The 21824-nt window shown below is 63.7% G+C and overlaps 1 protein-coding gene across 2 annotated transcripts; it reads left to right on the top strand.

Moving 5' to 3' along the window:
* Nucleotides 1-242: 242 nt before the first annotated feature.
* GNA11 (G protein subunit alpha 11) lies at nt 243-19939 on the top strand. Of its 2 annotated transcripts, none has more exons than XM_061190799.1 (7): nt 243-423; nt 10960-11144; nt 13397-13551; nt 13968-14096; nt 16719-16848; nt 16933-17086; nt 17804-19939. In XM_061190799.1, the coding sequence occupies exons 1-7, from the start codon at nt 288-290 to the stop codon at nt 17992-17994; spliced, it is 1080 nt and encodes a 359-aa protein (XP_061046782.1). In that variant the 5' UTR covers nt 243-287; the 3' UTR covers nt 17995-19939. The 2 variants fall into 2 exon arrangements, with proteins under 2 accessions (XP_061046782.1, XP_061046783.1); XM_061190800.1 differs by lacking the exon at nt 243-423 and adding an exon at nt 5915-6097.
* Nucleotides 19940-21824: the final 1885 nt, after the last annotated feature.

Raw genomic sequence — 21824 nt, forward strand, 5'->3', positions numbered from 1 at the left:
CGCTGTCGCTCGGTCGCGGCGGCTGCGGTTGGCGGCGGCGGCGGCGGCGGCGGCGGCGGCGGCGGCGGCGGCGGTTGTGGCGGCGCGGGTGGAGGGCGGTCGAGAGGGACCAGCGGCTGAACGGGACCGGCGCTCGCAGGCGGCCGAGGCGGACCGCCGGCCCAGGGGCCGAGCGCCGAGGGCCGGGCGGGCGCGGCCGGGGCGGCTCGGGGCCAGGGCCGGGCCGGCCGGGGGGCGGCGGCGGGGGCGGCCGGCGGGCGGCCGGGGCCGGGGCCGGGGCCGGGACGATGACTCTGGAGTCCATGATGGCGTGTTGCCTGAGCGATGAGGTGAAGGAGTCCAAGCGGATCAACGCCGAGATCGAGAAACAGCTGCGGCGGGACAAGCGCGACGCCCGGCGCGAGCTCAAGCTACTGCTGCTCGGTGAGTGGGGCCGGGCCTGCGGGGTTCGGGCCGGCGGTGCGCGTGCCGGGCGGGCGGGCGGGGCGGCCCTGCGTGCTGGCCATGGCCCTGCGTGCTGTCCAGAGCGGGCTCGACCCCCGCGGGGTCAGCCCTTGCCTACCTGTGCTGTCCACCTCTGGGCCACCCGATCTCTGCAGCCTGTGCTGTCTAGGTTGAGTCCCTGACATCAGAGGGGCCAGGCCCTGCCTCTGCTGTCCACATCAGCGCCCCAGACCCTCGGGATCTGCCCGCGCCTGTGCTGACCGTGGCAGGTCACCAGCCCCTGCAGGGTCAGTGCCTGCCTCAACTGTCCAGATCAGGCCCCAGTTTCCTTCAGGATCAGCCCCTGTCTCTGCTGTCCAGGCGGGGTCCCCAGGACCTTTTGGGATCAGTCCGTGCCTCTGCTGCCCAGCCTCTGATCCCTGCAGGGCCAGCTTCTGCTGTCCCGTTCGGGCCCCCAGAACCCTCGAGGGTCTGCCCTCTGCCCCTTCTCAGGAGACAAGCCTCCTCCCTGCACAGGGCTGGCCCTCCATCCCTGCCCCCAACAGGTGTGCCCCCTCGCTGCCCCCAGCATCCATTCAGGGCCAGACCTTTGGGATGTAATCCACAAGACGCGCCCCTTGCCTTCTGGCATCCCTTCTCTACTTTTCCCACCAGGTGGAGCCCTGTTCCCTGCAGGCTGGGCCTGTCCCCCTCCAGCCCCCGGTCCCTGAGGCCAGTTGGAAAACCCATGTCCCTCCCCAGTGGAGTGCAGTCCGTTGGGAAGAAGACAGCCTTTCCTCTCTTTTTGGGGCCGGGGCGGGTGGAGCCTTGACAGAGCAACCGTCTCTGTGCGGCCCCTCTCCTTACGTCCTAGCGGGAGCTGGGTCTCCCGGGTCCTCTTCCCCTTCCTGGAGAGGATTCCTGTCCAAGTCTCCGTCTCCCCCACTGCGCACCTGTTGCACGGAGCCAGTCGGCCCAGCAGTCGGCAAGCTGTTGTCACCCCAAATAAGGGCTGTTGGAGGACTTACCTTTGCAGTCAAAGGCAAGAAGGTCGTTTACACAAGCGAAGCCTTTGCCCTGCCTTCTCCGGAGCTCTGCTGCATTCCTGCACTGCGGGGAAGGTTGGAAATGCTGCTGTGATGGGCCCCCGGTGGAGGAGGGGTCTGCCACCGAGGGGTCCACCCGCAGGACGGTGCAGGGTCGGAGGCGGCGAGTCGCTGGAGGCCGTGGGTCTTGGAGGGACTGCCTCGCTTCTCCCACCTGTGGGGACCCTCTGGGTCCTCCCTTTGATTAAAATACCTTCCCTGTTTTTTTCCCAAACATTCCACTTTACCTAAAGGCTATAAAACGGGCCATCTTTGCAGAAAAGACAGGCAGAGAGTAACGGTAAAGTTTGGAGGAAAGTTGCAGTGGGGTCCCAGTGGCACCTGGGAGGACAGCATGGCCCTGGCTGCCTTTCGCCAACAGAGGTAGACTTTATTTTCAGAGGGGGGTTGAGAAGTTACCAGCATGTTAATGTTACCAGACAGTCGGCCTTGCCTGGGGGCTGGGGGCTGCATGAACCTCTGCACGCCCCTGCTGCCTGCCCTGTGCGCACCCAGGCTCCAGATTGACGTGGGGTTCAAGGGTACGGGTCGGTGGCCTGTGCTCCTGCAGCCTTGCTGTGTGTCTCTGGTCTCCCTGGGCTGGGGCTGAGGAGCCTTGCAGGGGATCTGGATGTGTCCAGCGCTCAGCCATGGGTGCTGGCTGTTGGCTGCTGGCTGCAGGAGCACCTGGGTCTGAGGTCCCACCCCTCCCCCCGCCGGCTTGCAGGACAGGGGGTCTGCACCCTCCTGGGAAGCTGTTAAGTCCTAGGCATGGGGGCAGATAGGAAGACGAGAGCTTGTGGGTCCAAGGTGAAGGTTTATGATACCAGGAGGGCGGCTGTGAATGCCAGGCGGAGGTCCAGGGGACGTGCTGGGGGCCGGGGGGTGCCAAGCAGCATCCCTGCCCCACCCACTCCATGCCGGGTGCACCCCCAGTCATGAGAACCACAGACATCCCCAGGCGTGGCCCAGTGTCCCCCGGGGGCAGAATCACCCCCGTTTGTGTTATCAGAATCACCCCTGCCCCGTGTCAGTACACAGTGTAAAATGCGTGTTGCAGAGCCGGTATGTGATCAGTGTTAGGTTGTTTTGTCAGATGTTTTGTGGGTGCTTAAAAGGTGAATGCTTTTGTTACTACGGTCCAAAGCCACATATGTGTGTGCCGTCAACACGCAACACGTCTACGAACACGTGTGATAGGTGTGTTCGGTTTTGTTGGTCCTGTTACTCCAGGCCACGTCCTCGTTGACAGTCGTCTGTGGTGGGGAATGGGGGTAGCGAGCGTCCCTGCAGGGGATACACTGGGGTCCCCACTTTACGGAAGAGGACCCCCAGGCTCAGTTAGGAGCGCCTGTGGGGGTCCCGGGCAGGCCTGCCGGCTTCTGCCTCCCGTGATCCCTCCTGGTGCAGGTGCAGTCCCCTGCCCCCGCGTTTCTGCCACTCAGCGGAGAACCACCGAGGAGGCCCCTCGTCCGTTCCTTAGGACAGGTTTCCCCTTGAGAACCGAGGCCTACGGCGGCAGGAAGCGCCGTTCCGGGAGCTGAGCGGCTCCGGGATTTCTAAATAAAGCAGGGCGGTCAGTTCCGCAGGCTTCCTGTCCTGCCTGCTGCAGCCCCGAGGGCAGTGGAAAGGGCCGGAATCTGGCCTGGGGTGTGGTGGCCCCTGCGGGAAGGGTGTGCCTGCCCTGCTTGGAGGCGAGAGTGGAACGTGGCCATGGCTGCTGGCGGTGGCCCTGCCTGTCCCCCGCAGACCCCGAGAGCTGGAAGCGCCTGGGGCCCCCGGGCCACCCCTCGCGGCCCACCCCAGGATGAATCTTATGGGCTTAAAAGTTAGATGAAATTTTGTGTCGCTGAAAGGGTGGGCGCCGTCCCTGGAGGTGCAGGAGCCCAGACTTACTCTCAGAGCCCCTCTCCCTCGGTGTCCTGCGCGCCGGGCCAGTGGGAATCTCCCTCCCCTTGGGCCCGAGCACGGCCTCGCCAGGTGTGTCCCTGGGCTCCGGACTCCGTGTGCACAGATGCTTCCCAGCCTCGGCTGAGCTGTGCTGGTCGCTGCCTGAGAGCCTCGGATGTTTAACCACAAAAGGTTTCGCTTTCTGATTTTTGTGGTGGAGCCCTTCTCCCTGCGGCCCGAGAACAGGTCGCAGTCTCTGCTACTCCTGGGCTGGGAGTTTGGAGCGGCTGCAGACGGAGCCGAGTGGGGACCCCTGGCAGGAGGGACGGGAGCCCATTTGTCCCTCCTCTGCCTCGGAGGGCCTTGGGGGCAAAGTCCAGCCCTGGGTGGGCGGGTCTGGTCTGGGCCGGGGCCAGGCCAGGTGTGCGGAGCTGGGCCGCACTCAGGGGGAACGGCCATCTCTGGTCCCCATAGGGCGCTCCTCTCCCATCAGGACAGTGAGCCGTGGGGCCTGTCAGCCCGGTGTCCGTGGACGGGATTGGGGCGTCTCCATGGGCTTCGGGGGCACCCGCGTGCGGGGTTATTTTTTGGCGGAACTCCAGCTGCTCTCAGAACCGGGCCCCAGGCCGCAGGCTTGCTGGCTGGGGAGTTTGTGCCAGTGCGCCCCGGCCCCCTGCTCCCGGGTGGCCGCGGTCTCTGCCCTCAGCCCGGGCGTGGGGCACCTGGCTGGTCACTACCAAGGTGTCTCCCCCTCGTTTTCCCCACCACATCCCCCCCTCCGGGCCAGGCCCTGCCACCCCACTGCCCAGCACAGAGCCCTGTGGGCCTGAGATGTTTGCTGAGTGCCTTTGATTGGCTAACTGAACGCAATTCTCTCAAGCAGGTGGAATGGGGGTGACCGGGCGCCCCGACTTAGGACATCCTCACATCCCGCCTGGATGTGAGGCTCCCTGCTCCGGGGCCTGTTGCCACTGCCGGTGGCCCTCTGCTGTGACGCGTGGACAGGCAGGGACTTAGGGGCACAGCTCGCAGCTGCCACCCTCCCGAGGCCTCGTGAGTGGGCTTGGGGGCGCTCCAGAGCGAGCGCAGCCTCGGCTCCCTGCCTGCAGTGCTGTTGGGGGGAAGGCCACGAGGCCTGCGAGGCACTGTGCCCTCCTGTGGTCACTGCTCTCCCTACGGGGGGCTTTACCCGGGTTGACAGGCTGCCCCGGCAGCACGGGAGGTGGGTCCCGCCAGGACCGAGCTGGAGAGCGCAGTGGGGTTTTGGTCCCCGTGCCTCCCGAGCCTCGGGTTTCCCTGCTGTGGAAGGAGAGCGTCCCCCGACTCCCGGACTGTGGGAGGGTCAGTGGGGGCGACGCATGTCAAACTGGGGAGCGCCGTCTGTGCCCTCGTCTTTATTTACGGTATCGCGCTGGCTGGCAGTCCCTCTGCGGCCAAGTGGGGACCTCCCTGTCTTGCGGTGGGGTGTCTGGAGCTTGGCCCTCAGGGCTGAGCCTCTCGTTCCCTGATCTGATCCCAGCGCCTGCCAAGGAGGTTTGCTTACGGACCTCAGTTGGCCCAGAGCTGGAAGGTCAGACCCCCCACAGAGGCGGGTCACCCCGTCTCTGCCCCATTGGTCCTCTCTGCTGAGCCTCGACAGGTGGGTGGGGGTTTTCCCGTCCCCCAGGCCGGGCAGCTGGGCTGCACGGTAGGGTTGGGCGGGACTGGGGCTCATACCAGTCTCCCCGACTCCTGAGCGTTAGGCTTCAGGGAGGGCTGCACTAGGACCCGGCACGTGGGACAAGAGGGGGGCTGGCCCAGGGGACCAGTGTCTGCGCCTGGAGTCACCTGGGCAGGGGACGCTGGACCTGCTGACTTAGCGGCCACGGTGTGGAGGTCAGATGAAGGGATGAGTCCTGAGGTCCGCCCTGTTGTCCTCCCTCCTGGCCCCCGTCCGCGCTGGCGCCCGCTGCTGCGGTGTCTCTGAAAGGCCCGTGGCCGGCCCAGGAGAGCTCCCCCCGTGCTCTCACATTCGCTCACTTCCCTGGGTGGCGGTGACCGTGGACCACGGAGAGACGAACAGACGTGAAGCCCGAAGACCTGAGCCTGTTGAGGTCTGACGGTTACTGGCTGTGTGACCTCAGCGAAGCTGCTTGACCTCTCTGTGCCTCAGCTCCTTTACTTGTCCAGCAGGAGGTAGGGTGATAGAGGTACCACTGAATGAATGGATGAGCGGGGGCGAAGGGAGCGTGCAGTTGCCTTCCTTGGCTGCACGAGGGGTTTGCACTTTCTCTGTCCCCCAGCAGAAGGTCGCCATGCCTCTCTGATCTTGGACCTGTTGACACAGCTCGGGGCTGTGTTGGATTTCCAGGCTGTTTCCAGGAGCCCAGATCCCCAGCAGTGCTCTCGCCTGGGCCTCCTGTGGCCCTGGGGTTCCTGGCTTCACTGTCCACATTCTAGAATTAGGGATGGCCGGGCGGCAGCCCTGAACCTCAGCTTCTGACGCTAGTGTTCTCTTGCTAGATCGCGGCCACTTGCCCCAGGGGTCACGGATGCTGCACACCTTGAGTCCCACTGGGATGATGTCGGACCAGCACCATCCTTCCTGCCCTCCAGGCCCTTTCCCTGCCCCTCTTCTCTCCCACATTTGAGGAGTGGCTGCCCGGGTTCAGACTTAATTCCTCCCGGTCTGCGGTCCTAGATCTTGGCCGACCGTGCAGGTGAGACGGCGGCTTTCTCCCTCTGTCGCAGGGATGGGGCTGCTCTTCTCCTTCCTCTTCTCCAGTTAGTCTCGGTTGGGCGGCTGGTGATGCCACTGAGCACGCCCAGAGATCGTCCTGCAGGCTCCCGGCCCCGCTGTGCTGTCTGGCCCCTGCCAGGCCCCCAGGGGCAGGACCCCTCACCTGGGTCATGCCCCCAGGGGCCCCCATTCTTGGAGTTAGGACAGGGGATGCAGAGGACCCGAGGGGGACATGTGACAGAACCGAGACTGTGGATTGGGGCCGAGTTCATTTGGTTCATTCGGGAAAAATGTGTGCGGTGCCTTCTGTGGGCCGGGCCTGTGCTGGGGCTGAGTGTGAGGCTGCTGGCAGAGCCCCGCCCTCGGGGAGCTGGCTCCCAGCAGGGACAGACGAGAGCAGCAGGCCAGGAGCAGGTGGGGCGCTGGGGGCGCTGGGGCCCTTCCTGGAAAACGTGAGTTTGCGTTTCTGTGCAGGGAGTTGGGGTGGCGTTCGGGAGGGGAAGGGCCCGATGCGTGGGCGACGTGAACAGTGGTGTGGCGCGCCGGCCCCGGGCCGCAGTGCCATGGCTGTCCTCGTGCGAGGTTGGGCTAGTCGCGTTGTGGGGGACAGCGGGGGCCAGGGGACCCACAGACACGAGCCCGGGGTCTGAGTGCAGCCAGGACCTGGGGCCACTCGGCGTCCTCGCTGGGAGGGGGTGTGGTGGTAGGTGCCCTCTGCACCTGTGCAGGTGTGTGGCTAGAACGAGGCCCGTCACGGGGTCTCGCACGGTCTTGCTTGAGGGGGGCCTTGCTCTTCTCCCTGGTGGGCAGCTGTTGAAGGTTTTTTTTTTGTAAATATTTATTTGGTTGCGCTGGGTCTCAATTGCGGCTTGCGGGCTCCTTAGTTGCAGCATGTGGGCTCCTTAGTTGCGGCTCCCGGGCTCCTTAGTTGTGGCATGCGAACTCTTAGTTGCGGCATGCATGTGGGATCTAGTTCCCCGACCAGGGATCGAACCTGGGCCCCCTGCATTGGGAGCGCGGAGTCTTCCACCAGGGAAGTCCCTGTGACAGGATCTTCAGGGGGAACTGACCGAGGGCTCGGCAGGATGAGCTGGAGCTGCCAGCCCAGCGGCAGCTGCCAGCCCGGGCGGCAGCCACAGCAGATGGGCCTGGTCGTGAGGTCCAGGTGGGCCTCGCACCGCGAGACTTCTCTGAGCAGGTGGCTGTTGGCTCGGGCATGTTGGGGGGCCCGGGCCCCAGCTCCCGGCACTGGGTGCCGGCAGCATGTGGGCTGAGTTGGGCCAGGGGGTGGGCACCTGGAGAGGACGCTGTGGCGGCTCTGCGTCCCCTGGAGCTTTTCCTCCCTCCCTCCCTGTCCAGTGGTGGCCGAGCTCCGGCCAGCTGGGCCTGCGGGTTCCAGAGCCCAGGGCCCGCGGCTCCGGCCTTCTACCCACAGCTCTGCCGGGAGGCGCCTGCTGGGACTGGCACCTGTCACTCAGCCGCTGTTGGCCCTGAGCACAGGTGACACGCCACCCTCGACATGCGGCTGGTGGGGCTTTCCTCTGGGGGCCTGGCTTCTGCAGCCGCCACCTCCACACCCTCCTTTCTCTGTCCTTCCTGGCAAGGCGGCATGGCCCGGGCAGGGTCACTGACCGTCCCACCTCCTGGGCCGCACTGTCCCCGGGGTGTCCCTTTTGCCGCGTTCTCCCCCAGCTTTATTGAGACGTTAAGTGCCACGCGTGTTGTGTGGTTTAAGAGGTGCATGTGAGGACTTGACACGTGGCTTGTGACACGATTGCCCGTGAGGCCCGTCACCGCCCCGTCACCTCACTAGTGCCTTTTGCTCCTGGACTTGATCACGGTGCTGTCTTCGCAGCGGCTCCTCTGCCCCCGGCAGGGTTCGGGCCACACGCCTCGTCCAGGACCCCCGACGTCTCCAGGGCCAGTTGCATTTCCAGCTTCTGAGGGGTCCGTCTTCCATTTCTTGGTTTTCGGGGCGTGTCCCAGCTGCGTCGTCTGTGTTGGGCACCGGGGCGTCCCCCGTTGTCCCTCGGCCACTCTCTGGCCGGCGATCACGGCTCCTCTGCGAACACCCGCTGTCCCCTGGCTGTTGGCACGGGCGCGTGCACGTGTGTGAGACCCTCGGTGCCCTGCGCTGCCTCTGGGGAGCTCTGGGGGGGCTGCCTGTCCTTTTCGCACCCGTCTTGGAGACGCTGGCTGTGGTCTGAAGTCAGCAGGCTCGCTCTGCGTCTCCCCGCGCCCTTGCGCTTGTGCAGCTCGCTTGCCGGTCCTGCAATTCAGGGGGGTGGACACAAGGGGCAGCGCCCCGGGGCCTGAGTGGCTGCCCGTCTCCACCTCAGCTGACCTGTGGCTGCAGGGGGTCGGGCTTTAGTGGCCACTGGTCTGATGCTTCTGGTGAGAGGCCCTTCCAAACACCAGTAGGGCACGTATCTTTTTATAGTAGCATAGTGTCAAAAACAGGGGTTCTCAGCTGGGTGGTCCTGCCCCCAGAGGACACTGGGCAATGTCTGGGGATGTCTGTGTGTCACACTGAGGGGATCCTGGCATCGAGGGGGCTGGGCCAGGGGTGCTGCTCAACACCCCACAGTGCCCGGGACGGCCCCAGTGTCAGCAGTGCTGCGGGGACCCTGGTCCAGAGGAAACCGCGCAGGGCATGGCATTCCTGTGTGTCGCCTCCCCTCCCCTACCCCGCCCCCTGCAAGGAGGGAGGAGTGCATGGACCCCTCAGGGAGGTGTGGGGTCACGTGGGGTCCTCGCCCGTCCTGCCTCAGAGCTGGGTTGGGACCTTGGTGGGAGTGGGCGCCTGGCCTCTGGTTGATGTTGTGGCAGCGGTGGGATGGGAGGTGGCATCGGGGTAGTTACCACTCGGTGACAGAACCAGAGTCGCATTCTTTTATTCGTAAAAGGACCCAGGGCCTTGATGGAGGTCCTAGAAAGGGGCAGTTGCAGTGAGGCCCCTGCTCTGTCTCCCCAGGTGGGCTCGGGCACCCATGGTCAGTTACTCAGACGCGGGCGGAGGGTCTCCTGCTGCAGGACGGTGTGGTCACTGCAGGCCACTCGGAACCCATGTCTTCTCCGGGAGCTCCCGGGCAAGGAGGCGGGCAGCAGACGCCTGAGAGAGACCCCCCCGAAAGGCAGCGGTGATGGGTCCCAGTGCAGAGGGGAGCTGCCTGCCCTGCGCCCACGGCACCGGTGGCTGTGAGCCAGACGGCGTGCAGGGCAGGACGCAGCTCAGGCCCCTTCGTTCGGGTGGGGGACGCAGGTGACTGCGAGACAGGGTGGGGAGGATGAGCCTTGACAGGCGGGCTGGGGCGAGTCTGGGGGGTTCTGAGTCCCCAAGAGGGGGACTGGGGGCTTCAGTGCATGGGTGAGTGGGGACCTGTGTTGGTTATCAAGTAGGGGTTTGAGGCCATGCATCCTTAGGCTGTAGAAGTTCTCTCCTGCTGTGCAATAAAACCACCCTGTAACTTAGTAGCTGAAAATAACACACAGGCAGATTCTGAGGGTCAGGAGTCTTGGGGGTTCTGGGTCGGGGTCCCTTAGGAGGTTGTAGAGCACGTGTTAGCCGGGGCTGCCTTATCTGAAGGCCCGACGCGGCCGGAGAAGCCGCTTCCAGGGTGGCCCCTCACGTGGCTCCTGTCCACATGGGCCCTCATGGACGGCGCTGCCCCCTGGCCCCCGCGAAAGTCCTAGAGAGGACGGGGAGCCCCGTGACTCGTCTTGGATGTGACAGGCCATCCTTGGTCAGATTCTTTTGGTTGGAAGGGAGGCACTGAGTCCAGCCCGCCCTCCGGGAGGGGTCAGGCTCCCCCTCTGCGTGGAAAACATCCCAGAGATTCGTGGGCACATTAAAACCACTAAATTGCAGTTCCTGCGTGTGGAGGTGAACAAAAGTGGGGAGACAGGTTTGCCGCTTAGAGGGTGACAGGGTGGTGAGAGGCTGGAGCAGGAGAGGAGCCCTCCCTCCCGCCACAGCGCTGGTGCCGGGTGGGGCTGGCTGGCTGGCACACGGCGCAGGTTAGCGCTATAGGAGGACGCGGCGGCCACGTGGCCCCGTTCAGGGGTTTCTGCTCTGATCCCTTGATCCCAGAGACAGAGCCTCCGTGTGCCCTTCTCTGAGGTGGGGCCTCGACACCCGACACCTGGAGGGCTTTGGGACAGAGAGGGGAGGGGCCCCAGGCGCCCGCCGGGCCTCTGGGCTGACAGGGACGTGGGCCTTGGGGCTGTTCAAGCGCCAGGGTCACGCTCGGTCTCGGGGTGGCGTGAGGTTGGGTGAGTTACAGGTTCAGGGGCTGCTGGGGACCGTGGGGGGCACGGCCCGGTGCCCTACGAAGGCCCAGCGTGGCCTCGACGCAGATGCCAAATTCGTGCCCTGAAGGAAAGCTGTTCTGATCGGAAGCCGGGGGTCGGCGGGACGTTGTCACACGAGGGCGTGTGGGACAAGGGAGCTCGTCACATGACCAGTTAAGGGGGTGGCGGCATCTGGGGGAGATACTTCACTGCTCCCGGCCTCCAGTTCCTCGGCTGCGGCCAGAGCTGAATTCAGACCCGAGTTGCCGCAGGTGCCGCGGCTGCTCCCCTCCCGTACCTGCCCACGTTGTTGTCCCAACCTCCTCCGAGCCTCGGCTCCCCCTGTAGACAGGGTGTGCGTGGGAGGACGCGGCCTGCCCTGTTGTCTGGGCAGCAGTGGCTGGCCAGGCGCATCCCCACCTCGAGCCTCGTGGGCGGGACTCCACGTGTCCGGGGCTCCTCGTGGGCGGGGCTTCTCGTGTGCAGGGTGCCGTGAGCCCACGGCTCGGGTCGCGGGTCCGGTCCCGCTGGGTCTCACTGGGCCATTTGCAGGCACGGGCGAGAGCGGGAAGAGCACGTTCATCAAGCAGATGCGCATCATCCACGGGGCGGGCTACTCAGAGGAGGACAAGCGGGGCTTCACGAAGCTGGTGTACCAGAACATCTTCACCGCCATGCAGGCCATGATCCGGGCCATGGAGACCCTGAAGATCCTCTACAAGTACGAGCAGAACAAGGTGAGGCCCCGGGTGGGAGCGCCGGGCACGGCTGGGCGTCTGGCAGCTGTTCGCAGCCCCGTCCTACAGTTGGTGGAGTGGGTCCTGGCCCCCTCTGAGGGCCAGCGTCCTACCAGGCACTCCACGCACTGTATCAGACCCTCTGTGACCCCGGGTGGTGGCACGTTCTCTTATTTTCTTCAGTAACAGCTTTATTGAGAAAATTTACATACCAAGTCCCCCATTTAAAGTATGCAATTCACTCATTTTTAACATATTCACAGAGTTGTGCAACCATTGCCTCTAATTCCGTAACATTCTCATCACTCCAGAAAGAAACCCTGTCCCCACTGGCAGTCACCTCCCCTACCCCTAACCCAGCCCCTGCCAACCAGGAACCCACTCCCTGTCTCTGTGGATCTGCCTGTTCTGGACGTTTCCCATCAATGGAATCACACCCTGTGTGTCCTGTGTCTGGCTTCTCTCACTGAGCATCGTGGTCTCAAGGTCTGTCCACGTTGCAGCGAGTGTCAGGGCTTCTCTCCTCTTTGTGGCTGAGCGATGTTCAGTGTGTGGAGGGACACATTGTCCATCATCCATCGAGGGACACATGGTTGTTTCCACTTTTCTGGCTCTCGCGGACATGCTGCTGGAACATTCGTGTGCAGGTTTTTGTTTGCACGCCTGTCCTGGTTTCTCCCGGGCGCGTCCCCAGCAGTGGAGGTGCGAGGTCCAGGGTAACTCTCCGTCTGCCTTCCAGAGGGGCTGCCTGCCTGCTGTCCGAGCGGCGTTGCCCTGGCTGTGCACCAGGGGGCTCTCTCCGGCGGCCTCCCTTGGCTTTGCTTCTGTGGATCTGTTTTCGGGGACTTCTCTTTCAACTCCAGCAGTTTGCCTGGGCTGGCACGTGGCACCATGTACTGGACCATGTATGTCCAATAGGGTTTAAATTAGTCTGTTTACTTTGAGGCTTAAGAAGGGCAGTCAACCAGATTTCTGATATTGGTGTCTTCCTGCCTTGATGCCCGGTTCATGGGTCATCAGGGACCCTACAGGGCCCAGCACTGTGTCTGGGGCCTGGCCAGCCTGGCTGTGGGGCTGAGCATGTAGGGCCTGCTGGAGCGCCTCTCACCCTGTGGTTCGTAGGATTGCTCGCAGCCGAGGCCCCTCAGAGTCCAGGCCCCACTTTAACCGTGGAAGTCCAGAGGCATCTGGAACAGGGATTGGCAGACTAAGGCCTGTCTCTGTAGGTGCAGCTTTGCTGGCACAGGCCACGCCCACTCGCTTACACGTCATCCGTGGCGGCTTTTGCTGCAGCAGCAGGGACAGCGTGGCCGTAGAAACAGACGTCTGGTCCCTGGCCTACATGCATCCGCAGTCAGGGGGGTTTTCTGGGGCTGGTGTCTGCTTCTCCAAGCCCGGATTGGGAGGCCGGGAGGGCGAGGCGGGGCTGAAGGATGCGGTTGTGCGGGGGCTGGGGCGGGAGAGCATCCCTGGGAGGCGACCGGTGGGTTCCAGAGCCTGGGCTGGGGCCCCCTCGTTCCTTGTTTGGGGTTCTGCCCAGCTGTGTCCCCTCCCCGGTCCCTCAGCCGTGTGGGTGGGACCATCCCGAGCACAGGCATGTGGAGCAGGCTGGAGGAGAGACAGGTCTCCCGGGAGACTTCTGCCCCCGGCGTTGTGTGTGTGTGCGTGCGCGTGTGTGGGTCTCTGGGGTGGTGTGTCTCAGCGAGGCTCTTTAGCAGTGGGTCTCCGAGCCCTGTGGTCCAGGGTCTGTGTGGAGGCTCCGTCCCAGGGGCGTGAGTCATTGGACCACTGGACTGTTGTGATTAGCTCAGCCTCCCCTTCCTGGTGGGTTGCTCTGGTCCCCAGACCCCATCCCAGGCTGCACACGAGAGGACCTATGCCTTCAGAGATCCCGAGGGTTTCAGGAGCTGTGTGCTTGGAATCGGGGGGCAGGTTCTTCTTAGGTCACAGCGGCTCTCTTTGCTTCGGTTTCCTCACCTGCAGCATGGGAACACGGGGGCAGCCGGTGGTGTTTGTTCCTCTGTCCTGTTTGGGTGCCCCGGCACCGAGGTGCCTGGCGGCCGGGTGGGCCCTGCTCCCGGGAGCTGCCTCCATCTGCATTTTCCTTTGGGCGCCTGGCACTGGGGGGCGATCGCTGCTGGTCACCCTTGCGTCGTTCTGACGCGTGTTCATGGGAAACGGGAGTCAATGGTTCCGAGTCGGTTGCCAGGTGCTGGCGCTGAGCGTCCCCGGGCCTGCCCCTCCCCCCGCAGGCCAACGCGCTCCTGATCCGGGAGGTGGACGTGGAGAAGGTGACCACCTTCGAGCACCGGTATGTGAGTGCCATCAAGACCCTGTGGAACGACCCCGGCATCCAGGAGTGCTACGACCGCCGGCGGGAGTACCAGCTCTCGGACTCCGCCAAGTAGTGAGTGGGGCCGGGCCGGGCCTGGGCGGAGGAGGGTCTGCACGGCGCCTCGTTAGCCGTGACGGGGCGATTTCCCTACAGGGAGGCGGGTGTCTGCGGGGATTTTCTGTTGTCTCTCTGCCCCTTTTCTGTGTCTCTAAAACTATTCCAAAGTGACAGGTTTGGTTGTGAAAAGCCACCCCTCCAGCCCACAGCCTCTCTTCAGAACCCCGGCGCCATCCCCATCCCTGGACAGCCGTCCCTCAGAGCTGGGGTGGGGTTCTGTCCCAGGCGTTCCCTGCGGCCTCATTTCGTCCCTGTCTGTTCTCGTCCCAAGTACTTGGGCTGCTTGGGCCCCTCCCAGCGCTCAGGAGACCTGGGATGGCCGGGAGGCCCCTCGTGGGCTGGCCTGAGCGGCCCCGCCTGCTGTGTTGCAGCTACCTGACTGACGTGGACCGCATCGCCACCTCGGGCTACCTGCCCACCCAGCAGGACGTGCTGCGAGTGCGCGTGCCCACCACTGGCATCATCGAGTACCCCTTCGACCTGGAGAACATCATCTTCAGGTACCTGTGCCCCCGGACCCAGCCCCAAGCCCCCGGTGTGGGGCAGCAAGAGAGGGTCCTTGTCCATGGCTGTCACCAGGTTTCCGAGTGAGCCAGGCCCCGGTGGCGCTGGCGGGGCTGAATGGAGGCGGCCCGGGGGCGACGGCCTCCTCGTGCGGGCTCCGCGTGGGCCCCAGATGGGGGGAGGGTGCCGGCGCTTGCGGGTGGGCGGGCGGGTGGGCGGGCGGGTGGTCTGGAGTCCAGGCCAGAGCAGGGGTGCTCCGGGCGGGCGGTGGAGGAGCCTGAGGGCCCCAGGGGAAGGTGGCTCCAGGCCCCTCTGCGGCCCAGTTCCGAAGGCCATGCGGCCAGAGTGGACTCAGGGCCGTCCCCGAGGATGGGCCCCGCCACCCCGCGAGGTCACAGCTTGTCCAGAGCTGCCAGGCGGCAAGGCCAAGTGTGTCTCCCGGGGCAGCCGTAACAAATGACCACAGATGGGCAGCCTAAAATCACAGAAATGTATCTTCTCCTAGCTCCGAGGTCAAGGTATCAGCAGGGCTGGGTCCTCCTGAGGGCGTGAGGGGAAGCTGTCCCGTCCCTCCCAGCTCTGGCGGTGCTTGCAGCCCGCGGCGTCCCTTGGCTTTTAAAAGCCTCGCTCCATCTCTGCGTCCGTCATCACACGGCCCCTCCCTGGGTCTGTGCCCATGTTTCCTTCTTACAGTGACACCACCGATCACTGGATTCAGGGCTCCTGCTCTGGAGTGACCCTGTCTTAACTAGTGCCATCTGCAGTGACCCCGCTTCCAGATCAGGCTGTGTCCCCAGGTTCCAGGGGGACTGACTTTGGGGGACACGGTTCGCCCAGGGCTCTGAGGCCCAGGCTCCGGGGTGGGGTTCCTCCTCTGGCTGTGAGCCTTCCCTCCCCGCCACTGCATGGGGTCCCTTCTGCTGGGCGAGCCCACCCCAGGGGCCCCAGAGACAGCGCTGCTGGTGGAGGTCCTGCCCTGTTGCCTTGAAGCGCCAGCCCCGGGGGCGTTCAGGGAGTCTGTTGGGTTTGCCTTGAGGTGCCCTCTGGCCCGAGACCTGAGACCCACCTCTGCCCCCGGGGACCCGCACTTCTCAGGCAGAAGCTTCTGGGAGAGGGGGAGAGTCTGGGTGCCCCCAGCTGGCCCCCCATCCTTTCTCACCTGTCAGAGCCCCCGGGGTGCCCTTGGACCCTCAGGAGTTGTAGGCATCACACCGCACATGCCTGATGGTACATTTTCTGGTGAGAGTTCAGCATTTTGGTTTCCTTCTTTTTTGGTCAGATTCTCGATGGGGTCCGGGACCTCAGAGGCCTGCGGGGCACAGGCCGGGGCTATCACTGGCCTTCCTCCCGACCCCACGTCCCGGGGTCCCCTCACACGGTCTTACCTTGGCCTCCGCATCTGCTGTGCCCTCTGTCCAGAATGCCTCTCCCCCTCCCTTCCCGCCCCTCCCCCAAGCCTGTGTGTGCGCTCTGCCGCTGTCCGAACTGCAGAGTGGCCCTGCACCTCTGCCACCACTGTCCCTCGGCCAGCCCACCCCTCGCCCACCTCCCCCCTTGTCTGGTCGAGGGCTTACAGAGGGCAGGCCGGGGGCCCGGGCACGGAGCTTGTGCCCCCATCTTGATCGGAGCTCACACAGCATCCGGTGACAGTGCGATTGGCCTGATGTGTGAGGCCCGAGCCTGGTCCCACACGGGACCTCCTGCGGAGACCTGACCCCCCACCCCCACCCCCCGGGGGCCCAGGTTCCCACCCGGCTGTACTGGGGAGATTCAGCTCCAGAAAGGCTGTGGCCCCTGACGCCGTCGGCCCGGTGGCGCTCCCCACATTGGCTGCGGCGGCCCGCGTGGGCCTGGTGTCCACTCACCCCCCTCCCGTCCCCTCGGTCACCCTGGCACGTCCGCCATCCGCCTGTGCTTGCTAGAACCTCCTCTGCGAAACCCCCGCCAGGCGGATTGGCCTCTGCTGCCTGACTGTCCAGCAGCTGTGGACGGGCCTGGCCTGGGGACCCTTGCCTTCTCAGGCTGCTGTTCTTTCTCGCCATCGTCTTCAAAAGTAGAGGGCTTCCTCGTCATAGAAAACTTAAGAAACTCACAAGTAGAAAGCGGGGACCTGTCACCAGTCGTGATGCTCAGGGCGCCGTCCCTAGCGTGTCCCCGCCCCCCCGCCCCGCCTGGTGTCAGCATCTGTGTGCCGACATCTCCCGCTGGACAAGCAGCCTTCTCTCGCCGTGGCTGGGGTGGGTTCCAGCAATTCATAGGTGGTGCCGTGTGGTGTCCAACAAGGGGAGACGGGTTTCCAGACGTGGGACATTCGAGGTCGCCCGGCTCAGCCCCACCGGGGTCTGTGCCTCACACGCTCCACGGCGCCCCCTGTAGGCCAGGGCCCCTCCCTCGGCAAGCAGGCGCCTGGCTGTTTCGGGGGTCCCCCCTCCCCTACTTGTGCTGTATTCTCCTGGCTTAATGGTATTGTGGCTTTGCTGGCTCTGACAGGTGACTGAGGGTGCCCTCGTGGCTCTGATGCCTTAGGGGTCGCTTGTGGCTCTGGCAGAGGCGGCTGTGCTGGGGGTGGGCAGTGTCATCTGCAGCCCCGCGCTGAGCCCGTGCAACCCGCCCTGCAGGATGGTGGACGTGGGGGGCCAGAGGTCCGAGCGGAGGAAGTGGATCCACTGCTTTGAGAACGTGACGTCCATCATGTTCCTCGTGGCCCTCAGCGAGTATGACCAAGTGCTGGTGGAGTCGGACAACGAGGTGAGGCCCTCGCTGGGCCCAGGGAGGGGGGTCCCCACAGGCCCTTTTGGGCAACCTGCCGCCAACCTGCTGCCTGCCCCGCAGAACCGCATGGAGGAGAGCAAAGCGCTGTTCCGGACCATCGTCACCTACCCCTGGTTCCAGAACTCGTCCGTCATCCTCTTCCTCAACAAGAAGGACCTGCTGGAGGACAAGATCCTCCATTCCCACCTGGTGGACTACTTCCCCGAGTTCGACGGTGAGCCCGCCCTACCGGCCTGTCTCGGGCGCCGCCAGCGCCTCCCTCACCCTCTCTGGGCCTCGGTGGCCTCGTTGGCGATTCGGGAGTGACACGAGGACGATGTCTCCCAGGCCGCACGGAGGCCGCGGCGCAGTTAGTGTGGCCAGAGCTTGGCGGGCGCCTCGCAGGGCCCTGGATAGTGGGGAGAGCTTTGTGTCCCCCGGGGGAGCGTCGTCTGTGGGAGGGGGCACCCTGCGGTCACCGCCCGGCAGCCTGTCCCCACCCGCCCAGGGCCCGGGCACGGGGAGGAGGGAGGCGCGGGGGATACGGGGTGAGCCGGACCCCTCCTGCCCCTCCGGCTCAGCCCCAGTTCCTCCTGCCGTCCCCACCCCCACACGTGGAGAACCCCCGGGGGCGCTCCTGGGGGGCAGTCTGGGCTCTGCCACTCCCTCCCCGGCGTCTCCCAGAGGTGCTGCCCAAGGAGCTGGGAGACCCGGGGTGGGGTGTGGGGTGGGGGGTGGGCGGCGGGGCAGAGCAGGAGACTGGCTGCCAGGGGGCAGCAGGGCTGTGGACACGTGCCTGGGGGGGCGTGGATGGAGGGGAGGCGGGAGCCAGGGAGGTGGAGGGAGGTGGGAGGCGGGTCTGCCTGGCAGGTGGGCCTGAGTGAGGGGCTGCTGGGCGAGGGGGCTGCGCGGCTCCCTCCGCTCATCCCGCCCCTCCCCCCGCCTCCGCCAGGCCCGCAGCGGGACGCGCAGGCCGCCCGGGAGTTCATCCTGAAGATGTTCGTGGACCTGAACCCCGACAGCGACAAGATCATCTATTCCCACTTCACGTGCGCCACCGACACGGAGAACATCCGCTTCGTCTTCGCCGCTGTCAAGGACACCATCCTGCAGCTCAACCTGAAGGAGTACAACCTGGTGTGACCGCGCGGACCCCCGCCAGCCGCCTGCTGGTCGCCAGTCTGCCCCAGGAGTCGGGGGGTTTTCATATTTTTAAACAAATGGTTTTTATTTCACAGTTATCAGGGGATGTACATCTTTCTTCCTACACACCTCGTGCACCTTCTCATCTTTGTCAGTGGCAGAGGCCGCCTTTTTCTGGCCTTGACTCGTGGCTTGCTTTTTTCTAAAAAAAAAAAAAACAAAAAAGGAAAAAGAAAAAAAAAGAGAACCCACAGAAGACGGGCAGAGAGGAGACCTGGCCCCCAGCGGCGCGGGACACGGCCTCCTGGGACGGCTCTCGGCCTGGTTTCTTCTGATCTCGGAAGGCGAGGAGATGCAGAGGCTGGGATTTCTCTTTCTTCCTTGTTTAAGTTATTGACGCCCTCACCACTGTTGCCGGGTTTCTGCCCCGGACTCCAAGACGTGGGGGTGGGTGGCGCCCCCCGCTGCCCGCCCTGGGAAGTGCCTAACCATTTTTTCTTTTTTTTTGAGGAAACAAAACGCAGCCCCCGGGGCCCTGTCTCACAGCCCTGCCTGCCGCGGGGGCGGGCCGGGGCGTCGGGGTTCTCTGGGTCTCCCGCTGGGAGCGTTCCTGGGTTCTGGGCGTGGTCCCCAACCCCGAGGAGGCCCACTTGGACTGGGAGCCACTGTTTGTTTTGTTCCATTTTGTACCCAATTTGGAAACAGTGAGTGTGGGGTAGGGACTTCTCTCAGAATTTTCTCAGGTCTGTCCCCGAGAGGTAGAGAGGGAGGGAGGGTCGCCCTGGCGGGGCCGTGGGTGGCTGGGAGGTGCTCACCGCCCTGCACTCTGCCCAGAGCCGAGCCGTCGGGGCTCGTGGCAGCTGGAGATGGGCCCTCAGCCTGGCCATGGCCATGGCCACGCACTGAGGGGGCCTCCCTGAGGGCCGGTTTCTGGGGGGGAGGGAGTGGCTGTCTCACGTGGTGTGGGCCGAGCACTGTGGTGGTTGGTTTTGTGTGGTTGGTTTCTTGCACCAACGTGACGGGAGTGGCCCGCCGGTGGCGCCCCGTACCTGCCCCGCGCACCTGGGCCCTGCGAGTGAGCGCTCAGGGCGGCCCTTGACCAGGGCATGCAGAGAAACGGCGCACACGTCAGACCAGCCCCGCACCAGCCTTTTCCCCGTCCGTCCGCCTCCCACCTCCCTCCTGAGGCTGATACGCAGGGCCCAGGGTGGGGGGCAGGCTTCTCGGCCTGTTCTCCTCGGGCATCTCCACCCGAAGGGCCCTCTCTGGTGCCGTGGGTCCACTTGTGGGGGTTTGTGCCATAGCCCTGACGTGCGGCCGGGGGCGGTGGTGCCGCTGGCGGTGGGCTCCCGGGGGCCCACAACGCACAGGGAGCCGGGGCAGGCCTTCGAGGGGGAGGCGGTGGGGTGGCGCATCTAGAGTGTTAACTTCCGGAGGGGCCGGCGTGCCAAGATCCCGGGGCAAGCCCGGCTGCCGTGCCCAACCTCCCTGCCTGGCCCGCTCGCCTCCAAGGCGCTTGCCCGAGTGCCAGCCTCCCCCCACCGCTGTGTCACATCACCCAGCAGAACTGCCCTCCGAGTGCCAACGCCCCAGTGACGTGAGGGGCCGTGCCGGCCGGCGGGGGTGACCTCGCCCGCTTGTACTTGTATATTAAACAGTCCTGATTTCAGACAATTTAAACCTTAATCTATTTAAAAAAGAATATTATATAAAAATGCTGTTTTTAAACCTTTTGTCATTTGAAATGCATGTATTGTCCGTGCGGGCTGAGGGGCGGGCGCCGTCGGCTCAGTGCCAGTCTCCTGTGGCCGGAGCTGTCCATGTTCAGGCAGCGTGTCGGGGCCCTGACCCCTTAATCCAGAGATACGTGATGGAAATAGACTTTTCATACCTTTCTCCTGAAATGAATTCTGTTTTAAATTGGAATAAATTTTGTTCCTAAACACTCGGCCCCCTGTGGCTTATTTCCTGTTACTGGCTGGGGGCGGGGGGCAGCAGAGGGGCCCTGAGGCCCCCGGGGTGTCACCTGACTCCTGTGTGGCCTGCGGGGCCCTGGCACCTTCAGGATGGAGTCTGAGCTCACGGGAGCCACAGCTCGGCCGCCCGGGGTGTACCTCCTGCCCTGAGCTGGGACTGCGGCCCCAGGGCCCCTGACTTCAGGTCGATGTGCCGCGCTGTGGGCTGGAGCATCCTGCAAGAGGAACTCCTCCTCGTGGGGGGCAGGGGACAGAGATGGGGCGGAGCCTGGGTTCTGGACCCAACTGGCCACTCACTGTCGCAGATCCTCTTGGGAAGACGCGCCCTTCCCCTGGCCCCATTTCTTTCTGCAAACCAAGATGTTCTCAGTCTTTTTTTCCTCAAACAAAATATTTTTTACATTGTGGTAAATACACATACAACTTACCAGCTTCACCATTTTTAAATGTACAGTTCAGTGACATTAGTTTCATTCGCAATGTTGTGCAACCATCAGCAGTAATTGTCTCCAAAACCTTTTCATCACCTCAAACAGAAACTCCGTACCCATTAATCAATAACTCCCCACCCCCTCCCCCAGCCCCTGGCCCCCACCATCCTATTTTCTATGGATTTCACTCCTCCAGGGACCCCATGCGAGTGGAATCACACAGTATTTGTCCTTCTGTGTCTGGCTTCTCTCACTGAGCATCATGTCCTTCAGGTACATCCATGGTGTAGCAGGTGTCAGGATCTCTTTCCTTTTTAAGGCTGAATCATTCCACTGCGTGGATGGACCACCTTTGTTAATCCATCCGTTGATGGTCACTTGGGTTGTTTCCCCCTTTTCGCTGTCGTGAATCACGCTGCTGTGAACACAGGTGTGCAAGTATCTCTTTGAGATTCTGCTTTCCATTCTACTGGCTATAAACCCAGAAGTGGAATTCTGGGTCAAATGGCGATTCTACATTTAACCATTTGAGGAACCGCCAGGCTGTTTCCACGGCGGCTGCCCCATTTCTCGTTCCCGCCAGCTGTACGCCAGGGTCGCTTTTCTCCGTATCCCCCTCCAGTTTTTTTTTTTTTTAAATAACTCCATGTTTTTAATTTTATTTATTTATTTTATTTTTGGCTGTGTTGGGTCTTCATTTCTGTGCAAGGGCTTTCTCTAGTTGCGGCAAGCGGGGGCCACTCTTCATCGCGGTGCGTGGGCCTCTCACTATTGCGGCCTCTCTTGTTGCGGAGCACAGGCTCCAGACGCGCAGGCTCAGTAGTTGTGGCTCACGGGCCTAGTTGCTCTGCGGCATGTGGGATCTTCCCAGACCAGGGCTCGAACCCGTGTCCCCTGCATTAGCAGGCAGATTCTCAACCACTGCGCCACCAGGGAAGCCCCCATTCCAGTTTTATTTACTCATTCATCAGCGGGATGGAAATGCCCTGAAGGCCCCGTGTGTGCCAGGCACTGTCCTAGGCACTGCATATACAGGGAGACAGCACTTATCACCATGGCTCAATCTATGAAGAAAAACAGCAGGGAAGAGGCATGGGCAGAGATAGTGGCCATTTCAGGCAGGCTGTTCAGGAAAGCCCTTTCGGAGAAGGTGGCGTATGAATAGGATGCTAGAAGACGTGAAAGGAAGGGGCCATGCTGTGGTCTGAGGGAGGGACTTTCCAGGCGGAGGGCAGAGCACGTGCAAAGGCCCTGGGGCAGGGCCAGCCCTGGTTCATTGGAGGAACAGCAAGGAGGCCCGTGTGTCTGGAGCAGAGTGAGTGAGTCGGAGAGAGGGAGGAGGGGAGGGCAGGGAGGGGACGGGGCAGGTCGTGCAGAGCCTTGTGGGCCGCGGGGAGGACTTGGGCTTTTACCCTCAGGAAGG

This window comes from Eubalaena glacialis, chromosome 4 (genome assembly GCF_028564815.1).
Source record: "Eubalaena glacialis isolate mEubGla1 chromosome 4, mEubGla1.1.hap2.+ XY, whole genome shotgun sequence".
NCBI classification, from domain to species: Eukaryota; Metazoa; Chordata; class Mammalia; order Artiodactyla; family Balaenidae; genus Eubalaena; species Eubalaena glacialis.

Coding starts and splice junctions, on each gene's coding strand:
- GNA11 (XM_061190799.1), top strand. CDS start 288: ATGACTCTGGAGTCCATGATGGCGTGTTGCCTGAGCGATGAGGTGAAG. Junction 424..10,959: donor GCTCAAGCTACTGCTGCTCG/GTGAGTGGGGCC, acceptor GGCCATTTGCAG/GCACGGGCGAGAGCGGGAAG. Junction 13,552..13,967: donor CTCTCGGACTCCGCCAAGTA/GTGAGTGGGGCC, acceptor GCTGTGTTGCAG/CTACCTGACTGACGTGGACC.